General features: G+C 41.9%; 1 protein-coding gene across 2 annotated transcripts in view; it reads left to right on the top strand.

Annotated features, from left to right (window-relative positions):
• EGFLAM (EGF like, fibronectin type III and laminin G domains) overlaps positions 1-12,678 on the top strand; it is a 240,501-nt gene that overhangs the window by 88,315 nt on the left and 139,508 nt on the right. For both annotated transcript variants that reach the window (XM_089687830.1, XM_089687829.1), the window contains exon 2: positions 11,108-11,217. In XM_089687830.1, coding sequence (XP_089543956.1) covers positions 11,108-11,217 — 110 coding nt within the window. The remainder of the gene's footprint in view (positions 1-11,107; positions 11,218-12,678) is intronic.

Below are 12,678 nucleotides of genomic sequence, written 5' to 3'. Positions count from 1 at the left end.
CAAATATGATGCATGTCTGCTCCGCTCCAACAAAACGTGCCGTATTCTGTGATGTATAACTATCTTATATGACCAGAAGAGCAGTCTAGTGGCCATAGTGCAGTATTTGTTATGAAATACCTCAGAGAAAAAAAATGATTTTTGGCCACTAATTCCTGTATCCTCCGGTCCATCTAGTAGCCAAAATGATATAGTTTTCTAAGATACCTCAATGAGAAAATATACAGACATCTGACCACTGGATGGAGCTGATGATACAGGAGTTACTCTATTCAACACAGAATGAAATTCAGTTGAGTTTGCACTAATGCATGAATATTTTATAAATACAGCCTTTAGTTTTGCAAGCAGGCATGCATGCATTTTAAATGCAATTTGTGTAAAAATAAACTTTGTTTTAATTCTTTTAAGTATTTGAAATAAAAACTGCCTGTATTCCATCCAGTAATCCATCCGATGCAGACTTAAAGTGTTATAAACCCACAACAGTAAAATCAATCTGTATATGAAGTAAAGCATGCTTGTTATACTCACTGTGGCACCTAAGGGGTTAATCCTCTGCATTGTGTAAAAAGGCTGTTTGTCTTCTCTGATCCTTCCCTTCTTCCACAGTACCCAATCCATCTGCTGATAGTACAGAGCTCTAGGAGTCATTCTGCACATGCTCAGTTTAATGTGCATATTTTTTTTCTTTGGGAGAGTGCATGTGATCAGCAAAGGGCCAATCAGCACTGTCCAGACAGAGGGTCAGGGGTTATGCAGCCTCATAGGACAGTGAGAGGAGAACGAAAAAAACTCCTTCTATAAGCTTTAAGTAGTGCTCTGCTGGACATTGATAGAAATCACAAGACAGTGGGGAAATAATTATTTGATCCCTTGCAGATTTTGTAAGTTTTCCCATTACAAAGAAATTAAGGGTCTAGAATATTTATCATAGGTGTATTTGAAATGACAGACAGAATATCAACCAAAATTCCAGAAAAAACACACGATACAAATGTTATAAATTAAGTTTCAGTTCAGTTAGTAAAATAGGTATTTGATCCCCACCAACCAACAATAATTCTGGCTCCAACAGACTGGTTATGTGCTCATGTGGTACATTATTCCTGTCAGTTTAACCACTTCCTGTCCGGACACTTTTACCCCTTCCTGTCCAGGGCAATTTTTAGCTTTCAGCGCTATCACACTTTGAATGACAATTGCGCGGTCATGCAATACTGTACCCATATGAATTTTTTACCATTTTTTTGAGACAGATAAAGCTTTATTTTGGTGGTATTTGTTCACCGCTGGGATTTTTATTTTTTTTACTATGTAAATGAAAAAGTTCAAAAATTTTGAAAAAAAGTGTTTTTTAAATAAAATTTTGCAAATAAATAATATTTCATTATAAATCTTGGCCAACATTTATTCCGTTATTTTTTTAGCAAAAAAAAAAATCCAAATTAGTTTATAACCAAAAATTATAATTTTTAAACATTTTTTTTTACATTTTATTTTATTTTTTTATATTATTATTTTCTTTTTTTTTTCTTTTTTTACATACTGTCACCCTAGCAGTACACTGTCACCATGGTGACACTGTACTACTTGTGGAGGGTGATGAAGATTTTTTTTTTTTTACACTGATTGCTTTTACACTTATATAGGATGTAAAAGCAATCATTTCTCTTTCTCTCTCTCTGCATTCTTGCAGTCATTGAGAATTACTGAGTGAGCTGTGAGTGGTCACAGCTTGTCACATGGTACAAGGCTGTTGTGAATAGCCTTGTACCATGTGACCTCTGTGATCATTCACAGATTTCACACATAGTAAGCAATGATGTCACAAGTGACATCTTGCTTACTACTTTGCATGTGATCACTGATTCGCCAATCAGTGATCACATGATCGGGACCTCGTACAGAGGTCCCGTCCGATGATCGGTGTTTCACTGTGTCCGGAGGACACAGCGGGCACCAGATCGCGGTGGTGCGCGCTCCCAGGGAGCGCGCACAGCTAGAAAAGGCGGGTGCCATTTATGGACGGCAACCCGACCCTGGACTGCCACCGCCCTGCCGTTTATAAACAGCAGGCGGACGGCAAGAGGTTAAGAAGGTGCTCCTAATGACAACTTGTTACAGTTGTGACCAAAATTATTCAACCCCCACTGAAATTGAGTGTTTTGGCCAGTTTGACATTGCTTTTGATCATTCAGTCATCTTGCTTACATTTACATTAAAGAGGCACTTGTAGGTCAGACAAATATAACATAACAGTTATAATGAAATAACCACAAATGTCTTTTCTGTGCTCACAGCATTATCAGTTTTATTCAACCCCCAAGTGACATTCAATCTTAGTACTTAGTACAGCATCCTTTTACAGTTATAACAGCTTTTAAACGTGAAGCATAGCTTGACACAAGTGTCTTGCAGCGATCTACGGGTATCTTCGCCCATTCTTCATGGGCAAAGGCCTCCAGTTCAGTCACATTCTTAGGCTTGCGCACTGCAACTGCTTTCTTTAAGTCCCACCAGAGGTTCTCAATCGGATTTAAGTCTGGTGACTGCGATGGCCACTCCAAAATGTTCCAGCCTTTCCTCTGCAACCATGCTCTAGTGGACTTGGAGGTATGCTTGGGATCATTGTCCTGTTGAAAGGTCCAACGTCTCCCAAGCCTCAGGTGTGTGACGGACTGCATCACGTTTCCATCCAATATCTCCTGGTACTGAAGAGAATTCATGGTACCTTGCACACGCTGAAGCTTCCCTGTACCTGCAGAAGCAAAACAGCCCCAAAGCATGATTGACCCTCCACCATGCTTCACAGTAGGCAAGGTGTTCTTTTCATCATAGGCCTTGTTCTTCCTCCTCCAAACATAGCGTTGATCCATGGGCCCAAACAGTTCTAATTTTGTTTCATCAGTCCACAGAACACTATCCCACAACTTTTGTGGTTTGTCCACATGGCTTTTGGCATACTGCAGTCGACTCTTCTTATTCTTTGGAGACAGCAAGGGGGTACGCCTGGGAGTTCTGGCACGGAGGCCTTCATTACGCAGTGTGCGTCTTATTGTCTGGGCTGAAACTTCTGTACCCACATCTGACAAATCTTTTCTCAGTTCCTCAGCAGTCACACGGGGACTTCTCTCCACTCTACGCTTCAGGTAGCGCACAGCAGTCGAAGTCAGCATCTTCTTTCTGCCACGACCAGGTAGCGTTTCAACAGTGCCCTTTGCCTTGAATTTGCGAATGATGCTTCCTAAGGTGTCTCTTGGTATGTTTAACATCTTTGCAATCTTCTTATAGCCATTGCCCTTCCTGTGAAGAGAAATCACCTCTTCTCTTGTCTTCCTGGACCATTCTCTTGCCTTCACCATGTTTGTAACCACACCAGTAAATGTCTAGAAGGAGCTGAGTATCACAGTCATTTTAAAGCTGCCTAATTGGTGCTTATTATGCTTGATTGCTGCTCGGTGACATCCACAGGTGTTTTCAATACCTGATGGAAAGCACCTGTATGAACCTCTGTTCTTCAGAGTGGTAGTCTTTAAGGGGTTGAATAATTGTGGCAATGAAGAAACCACATAAGAACCATTTACTACTGTATTACATAAACAATTGATGTCATTTTAGTTGCATTTGGGTAGTTACAACGTCCTTGTAGGATTTGATTCTGAATACAATTCCAAATGTACACTATAGTCCCTAAACCCCTTTACAGCATTGGGGGTTGAATAATTTTGGTCACAACTGTATGTGTATAAAAGACACCTGTCCACAGAATCTTTCTTCCTCACCACCATGGGCAAGACTAAAGAGCTGTCAAAGGATGTCAGGGACAAGATTGTAGACCTGCACAAGGATGAAATGGGCTACAAGACCATCAGCAAGGAGCTTGGTGAGAAGGAGACAACTGTTAGATTGATTTATTCACAAATTGAAGAATCTTTCTTCCTCACCACCATGGGCAAGACCAATGAGCTGTCAAAGGACATCAGGGACAAGATTGTAGACCTGCACAAAGATGGAATGGGCTACAAGACCATCAGCAAGGAGCTTGGTGAGAAGGAGATAACTGTTAGATTGATTTATTCACAAATGGAAGAAATACAAAATGCCATCAATCGTCCTCAGTCTGGAGCTCCATGCAAGATTTCACCTCATGGGGTAAGTATGATCATGAGAAAAATGAAGGATCAGTCCAGAACTACATGGGAGGAGCTTGTGAATGATCTCAAGGCAGTTGGGCCCGCAGTCACCAAACAAACCATTGGTAACACAATACGCCGCCATGGATTGAAATCCTGACGCACCCACAAGGTCCCCCTCATCAAGAATGCAAGTGTACAATCCAAATGCACATGTTCATGCGTTAAAAATGGCCGTGTGTATAAGTGGGTGCTGCAGCGACTGTCGGCTTGAACCGAACAGAATCAGCAAGGCCCAATGTCATCAGCACACCGAGGATCACCAATGTAGGCCCAAAAATGTTTTAATGAACGATCCCAGTGACAGCAAGGCAACATATCGGAGTCTCGCAGGACCCCTTCATCAGGCATTTGACAAATTGTGACAGAAACTGGAAAACCATCCACTAATCAGTGTGAAATAAAATGAGCCTGGCCCCGCCCCATGATGTCATGTTCCCTCCAAAAATGCATTCAAATCAACGTGAACAGAAATAACAAACTGCGAAAAGAAATAAATCATAAAAAAAATAATCAGATGTGCATAAACTGCATTCCTGAGGATATAAACCTTGTGGTCACGTATATCATAGTACTCCCCGGATTGTAATAAAGTGTCAGCTGAAAGCAGAGCTGGGTTATGGAAACAGTGATCGGCAGCATATGTGTTCCTGACAGATGCTAAAAGTTGTTGCCGAGAGATGTGGGGGTATGTCTGCTATTGTCAAGTGAGCTGCAATGAGGACATGCCTACAGTGGTCCTATTGGTGCAGTGGCCGACAGTGTCATGGAGAAGCATGTCACCTGCGCATGTGCCATGCGCGTTTACTACTCGCGCATGCGCTCAAAGTCATTCCTGCACCGGCCGCTGTTATCATGGAAACCCATGACGATGGTGCCGGGCAGGACGAGGCAAAGGCAGGTCGCCGGTGTCATGGAAACACATGATGGTGGCACTACACAAGCCGATGGGCAGGCAAGGTTGCGGAGATGAGCTGTGGAGAAAATAGAACAGAAAGAAAGCAGATTGAGCAATGATAATCGGTCCATGAATGAAGATGGGGAGAAGTGAAAGAACCCCCCCCCCCCAAGAAGGCACGTGTACAGGCCCGTCTGAAGTTTGCCAATGCACATCTAAATGATTTAGAGAAGGATTGTGAGAAAGTGCTGTTGTCAAATGAGACCAAAATTGAGTTCTTTGGCATTAACTTGACTCACCGTGTTTGGAGGAAGAAAAATGCTGACTATGACCCTAAGAACACCATCCCTACAGTCAAGCACGGAGGTGGAAACATTATGCTTTGGGGCTGTTTCTCTGCTAAAGATACAGACTGACTTTGCCACATTGAGGGGCCAATGGACGGGACCATGTATTGTAGTATCTTGGATGAGAACCTTCTTCCCTCATCCAGAACACTGAAAATGGGTCATGGATGGGTTATCCTGCATGACAATGACCCAAAACATACCACTACAGCAAAGAGTGGCTGAAGAAGAAGCACCTAGCCAGTCTCCAGACCTAATCCTATAGAATATTTATGGAGGGAGCTGAACCTTCGAGTTGCCAAGCGACAGCTAAGAAACCTTAAGAATTTAGAGAAGATCTGTAAAGAAGAGTGGACCAAAATCCCTCCTGAGAGTGCAAACCTGGTATCCAACTACAAGAGCATCTTACCTCTGTGCAGGGGTTTCTCCACCAAGGACTAAGTCATATTTTGCTTGGGGATCAAATACTTATTTTACTCACTGATCAGCAATTCAATTTATAACATTTGTATTGTGTTTTTTCTGGATTTTTGGTTGATATTCTTTATCTATCATATAAAATACACCTATGATAAAAATTATAGACCCTTCATTTCTTTGTAAATGGGCAAACTTACAAAATCTGCAGGGGATCAAATCATTTTTTCCCCACTGTATACTGCAGATGAGAAAATGTATTTAGCAGTTTATATTTACTAAAATAATTGCATTTCCATGTTGTGTGTACTGTGGGAGACCAGTTATAGTGAATGCAGGGTTCTGGGAGACCAGATATAGTGAATGCACGGTCCTGGGTTTAGTAACATTTTAAAACTATCATTTTTCAATGCTGATTTTAATCGGACTGCTTTTCTTTGAACAAGACAGACATTTTTGCTTTGGACACTTTGATAACTGAGGCGCACTTCCGCTTTGAGTGCTCGCGAGTTCTTCAAGTTCTGCAGAATGTATGGCAGATTTGAAAGCATTTTTTTCCTTTAGATCAGTGTCCACCTATCTGAACAGATGCTAACAATACATGACAGAACATAAAACTGCAGATCCCTTCATTCTGCCTCTCTGAACACATCTGCCTCATCTTAAGAGAAAGTTTCCAAAATAGTGTGTGAACATTGGTAGAGAACATAGCAAGTTTTCATTTAAAATCCAGCTTTGACTACAGCAAAATTTTAAAAGAACATTTAATGAAAGAACACTTAGATCCCTTGTGTTTTGTAGTAACTTGGAGGAATCCCAACCATTTTTGTAAGCCTTTCTTGCACTGCTGCTTAGGGTATGTACAGACTGTTTGAAGGGCCCTTTTATACTAGAAGATGGTTGGATGAGTGATGGGTCTGCCTCTGGACACTGCTCACTTTTATGGTAAAGTGGACACAGGAGGCATTCTTCATGATGAACCAACTATGCTCAATGGTGTAAAGTAGTAAGCATCTTGTTTCATTCATACTGGAGGTGTATGTTCACTGTCTAACACAATAGTTTTCTTTCTTTCTATCTACACTATATTACCAAAAGTATTGGGACACCCCTCCAATTCATTAGATTCAGGTGTTCCAATCACCTCCATGGCCACAGGTGTATAAAATCAAGCACCTAGGCATGCAGACTGCTTCTACAAATATTTGTTAAAGAATGGGTCGCTCTCAGGAGCTCAGTGAATTCAAGCGTGGTACCGTGATAGGTTGCCAACTGTGCACTAAGTCCATCCGTGAAATTTCCTGGCTTCTAAATATTCCACGGTCAACTGTTAGTGGTATTATAACAACGTGGAAGCAACTGGGAACAACAGCAACTCAGCCACGAAGTGGTAGGTCATGTAAAATGACAGAGCGGGGTCAGCGCATGCTGAAGCACACAGTGCGCAGTAGAGGCCAACTGTCTGCAGAGTCAGTAGCTAAAGACCTCCAATTTTTGTGGCCTTCAGATTAGCACAACAACAGTGCATAGAGAGCTTCATGGAATGGGTTTCCGTGGCCGAGCAGCTGCATCCAAGCTTTACATCACCAAGTGCAATGCAAAGCGTCAGATGCAGTGGTGTAAAGCAGGCTGCCACTGAACCCTAGAGCAGTGGATATGTGTTCACTGGAGTGATGAATCATGTTTCTGTCTGGCAATCCAATGGATGTGTTTGGGTTTGATGGTTGCCAGAAAGGTATTTGCCTGATTGCTTTGTGCCGTGTGTAAAGTTTGGTGGAGGGGGGATTTTGGTGTGGGGTTGTTTTTCAGAGGTTGGGCTTGGCCCCTTAGTTCCAGTGAAGGGAACTCTTAAGGCATCAGCATACCAAGACATTTTGGACAATTACATGCTCTTAACTTTGTTGGAACAGTTTGGGGATGGCCCCTAACTGTTCCAACATGACTGCGCACCAGTGCACAAAGCAAGGTCAATAAAGACATGGATGAGTGAGTTTGGGGTGGAGGAACTTGACTGGCCTGCACAGAGTCCTGACCTCAACCCAATAGAACACCTTTGGGATGAATTAGAGTGGAGACTGCGAGCCAGGCCTATTTGTCTGACATCAGTGCCTGCTCTCACAAATGCACTTCTGGAAGAATGGTCAAACATTCCCATAGACACACTCCTAAACCTTGTGGACAGCCTTCCCAGAAGAGTTGAAGCTGTTATAGCTGCAAAGGGTGGGCCAACTCAATGTTGAACCATACGGACTAAGACTGGGATGCCATTAAAGTTCAGAGGCAGGTGTCCCAATACTTTTAGCAATATAGTGTTAGAGAGAAAAAAAAACAGCCTATAATGCAGTGTCCCTGGTCAGCTGAGTCACAAGAGCCCATAATCTGAAGTAATGGATAACCATTTACCACCTGAGTACCAGCCTGTAATATCCCTTCATTACCAGGCCATTTATCAGGTTAGAGTGCTGTTTGAGTGACAATGACTCCATCATACAACACTGTACCCAAAATGAGTTTTATATCATTTTCTTTCAATGGCATTTAAAGTATAACTAAAGGCAAGACTGTTTTTTTTTTTAGTTTTGGATAGAGTGTAGAGGGATTAGAACCCCTTTCAGGATTTATTATTATTATCTTATCTCCGTTAAGGAGATATACTCTCTCGATTTGTCATGTATACTATTATCATTGAATGTGAAAGTAAAAGAAAATCCCTAATTTTGGGTTGTCCCCGGAAAAGTAATAGAGGGGAAATCTTCCAATAGGGACACTAGTTCTGGTGATCTTGGGGTCCAGAAGAATTCCCTTAATTTTCAGTGATTTTCTCTCACGTCCTGTTTGGCTATGGAGCAGTACCTAGAGGGAAATCTCTGCAATGGGAAGCAGATTTAAGAGGAGATAAGAGAAGACCCTAGTGGTCTCTTCTGTTATAAATTCCTGTCCCAGCCTGTCAACGGTAATGTAGTCTGAGCTGCGCATGCACAGCTCAAACCAAATTTACAGACATTCTGTGTGAAGTGACTCCCATGTTGGATGCCATCACGATCCGGCCAATTCAAGCTGCAGGAGAGCACAATCCCAGAAGGAAGATGCAAAGATGGAAGTCACTGGGACCTGCTGGATTGATGACAGTGCAGAGCTGAAGCACTGCATGTGACAGGTAAGTCAGCTCTCATGTGGATGCACTGAGCAGGCTAGATACTGAGTCATGGGAGCAGAAAAGAACTGTCAAAAGACCTGCGTAACAAGGTAATTAAATTTTATAAAGATAGAAAAGGATATTAAAAAATATCCAAAGCCTTGATAATGCCAGTCTGTACTGTTCAATCAGTTATTAGGAAGTAGAAATTTGAGAATCTCTTGATATCAAGCCAAGGTCAGGTAGACCCAAGAAAAGACTGCAACCACAACTGCCAGAAGAATTGTTCAGGATACAAAGAAAAACCCACAGGTAACCTCATACAGGCTTCTCTGGAAAAAGATAATGTGGTTGTTTTTAAGGAGCATAATACACCGATACTTGAACAAAATTTAGCTGTATGGCCAAGTTGTCAGAATGAAGCCTTTACTGCACCAGTGTCACAAAAAAGCCCGGTGAGGCATGTCAAGGTGTTGCAGCACATATTGTCCCCGCGCATTGGTGCAGGAAAGGTATCTTTGTAAACGCAACCATGCAGCTCATTTTTGTTCAAATATCGGCATATTGTGCTCTATAAAAACAACCACACCGTCTTTTTACAGAGAAGCCTGTATTTCTTCTGAGGTTTATTTTTCTTGACAATTTTTGGAATGATTAGTCATTTTCAATATCAATGCCAAAATGTCATGATTGCTGCCAGGTTATGCAAACATTTAAGCACAACTGTATACTGATATAGGATAAGACAGTGAATAGTTATTATTCCAGGTCTGATCCTTATGTTCCTGTTTGTATGAACACTAAGTTGAAATGATTCCTTTGTGAAGAGATAAGGAAGAACACAGCTTATTGGTACCACTGAGACTGGTCAGTTGCTCCTCCTTGTAGTCTTTTGGCTCCCCTGCTCAGGACTTGCACCTGGCAATGCTGTAGATTTCGTATATCAAATTGCCACACAAAAATATTTTTTGGATTTAAAGTTGTTCTAAAGGCTAGACATTCCCTTCATTAGGGTAAAAAATATCCCAGTTGTAGTATCGCTCTCTCACCCTCCTAAATACTTCCCTGCATCCTCACTCGATTCAATGCTGTGCTGTAGCAGCTCTCACAGGCTCCTGCTGCTGTCAATCAAATCCTGTGAGCGAGGAGCGGGGCCAAGCCATGCTGTGTGTGTCTGTGGACACACACAGCCCAGCTCAGGAGCGAGCCTGTGCGCCAGCCCCCATAGAAAGTGGTTTACTATCGTCGCAAACACAGAAGAGGAGGAACCGAAAGCACCAGCGAGGACCCCATAAGAAGGAGTTCAGGGCTGCTCTGTGGAATACAATTGCACAGAGTGGGTAAGTATATTATGTTATAGCATACCTAAAATGTCTTCTGTATTCTCCTGAGGAAATTATGGTTGTCACGAAATGTGTAGAGACATTCTGATCCCTACCAGAAGGATATATTGATCTGTAAATACAGGACTGAGAGTAACCCATATTTAAGGGGCGGTTAGATGGAAAGAATAATTTGATGTTATGTTATTTGTGTTCTAAGGCCTGTGATTACTTACTTTTTAATGTATTGTAACATAAATATGTTTTTTTAATCAATTTATTTATTTATTTCAGGTGCTTATATATAGTGCTGTCAGTTTTACGCAGCGCATTACATACATATATTGTACATCACATCAGTCCCTAACCCTCAAGGGGTGTACAATCTAAGGTCCCTAACTCACATTCATACATACACATACTAGGGACAATTTAGACAGGATCCAATTAACCTACCAGCATGTCTTTGGAGTGTGGGAGGAAACTGGAGTACCTGGAGGAAACCCACACAGGCACAGGGAGAACATGCAAACTCCAGACAGGTGGTGCCGTGGTTGGGATTCGAACCAATGACCCTAGTCCAGGTGGAAGTGCTAACCATTTTGCCACTGTGCTGTTTTAAAACAATGTAATAAATGCTATACATTTTATTACTCATGAATGTTTCTTGGGCAACGCCATAGTCTCATGTGCTTGTATAAATGTGTTTTGAAGTGAATAGAAGAGAAATTAAAACATGTTAAGAATATTGCAATAATGTCTAATTCCTAATACCTTTTACTAATTAACAGAACGACTGGGGCCCCCACTGGACATCAATCTTGAAGCCATAAACTGCACAGCATTCAGTGTACAATGGAGAATGCCTCGACAACATGCAAGCACCATCAATGGCTATACTGTAAGTAATCCAATAAGTAATGGCGTATTCTGAATAACAGGAAGGATCACACACTTGCTGAAGAAAACTTTTTTTTTTTTAGATAAGCTGTGTGAAAAAATGTAATCAATATATAGCACTCACCCCTGCAGGAGCCACTGATTACCACGTTCACTCAGTTCGGCTAGATCGGTCTAGGGGGTTGGCTTTTTGTAATTTTATTGCTAAATACACTTGGGTGGGGTGCAGGGAGCTATGGGATACTCCAGCAACACAGTGCAGTAACAAGAGGGCACTCTTCACTATTTCTATGCTTCTTAGAACAGCCTTTACAGCAGGAGTGAAAAGAATAGCCAGCATTAAGACTGTGTAAGAATTGTCCTAGTCCAAGCAACTACTGGCGCTTGTGTGCAAGGGAAAGAGCAAACAATCACTAGGATCCCAGACTTAGGTCCCTGGATACTTGTACGCATCTTTCCAATGTCAGCCAGATATTCACCAGCGAGCTCTCCAGATGAGATCCCCAGTGGAATCCCTCGATTAGCTCCAAAGATTCTCAAAATGATGCCCCCCAGCTCTAGCTCAGGTGGACCTCACTGAATGCATGCAGAATTTCAGCTGAGCTGCCCAGAAGGGCTATAGCCCTTCACGTTGGAAACTTCTCCTGCTGGACAAGAACAGGGCTGTCTCAGGCCCTAGTCTATGTACTCCCCAGTTTCCTACTGGGCACCCTCCCCCAGGGATTGACTGATACTACATAAATAATCAGTTTGCTGATTTGCCTTTCCAGCCCACTACATTCTAGAATCCTCCACAAGAAAGGGGGAAACAATCAAACCTGCAACCAGTGAAATCCAGAACAGCCCAAAGCAATTACAACATTGCTCCAATGATTACAGACGAGCCAAAAGAACTACATTTACCTATCCATTCTAGCAACATATCTAGGAGGGTGCTACAAATATATAAGATACCATTGTGTAATTAAAGCTGTAACAGCCCAAAGAGTCATTATGGTGCCCAGGACATATACAGTTAGGTTCATATACAGTATATTTGGACACAGGCTCAATTTTAGTTTTTTTTTCAGGTATTTACCAAAACATATTCCAGCTATAATTATATAATGGACATGGTATGAAAGTGCACACTCTCGGGTTTAATTTGTGGGTATGTACATCCAAATTTGAGGAAGGGTTTAGGAATTACTGATCTTCAGAGTAGCCACCCCCCTTTTTCAATGGACCAAAAGTAATTGGACAACTGAATTAAAAGCTGTTTCATGGCCAGGTGTGGGCTACTCCTTTGTTATTTCTTCATCAATCAAGCAGATAAAAGGTCTGGAGTTGATTCTAAGTGTGGTATTTGCATTTGGAATCTATTGCTGTGAACCTACATCATGCGTTCAAAGGAGCTATCCATGCAAGTAAAACAGGCCTTTGTAAGGCTTCAAAAATTAAACAAATCCATCAGAGAGATGAC

The sequence above is a fragment of the Staurois parvus genome, unplaced genomic scaffold (genome assembly GCF_062004578.1).
Source record: "Staurois parvus isolate SC_StPar_1 unplaced genomic scaffold, SC_StPar_1.0 ptg000438l, whole genome shotgun sequence".
NCBI classification, from domain to species: Eukaryota; Metazoa; Chordata; class Amphibia; order Anura; family Ranidae; genus Staurois; species Staurois parvus.
This window is presented reverse-complemented; position numbering and strand designations above follow the sequence as displayed.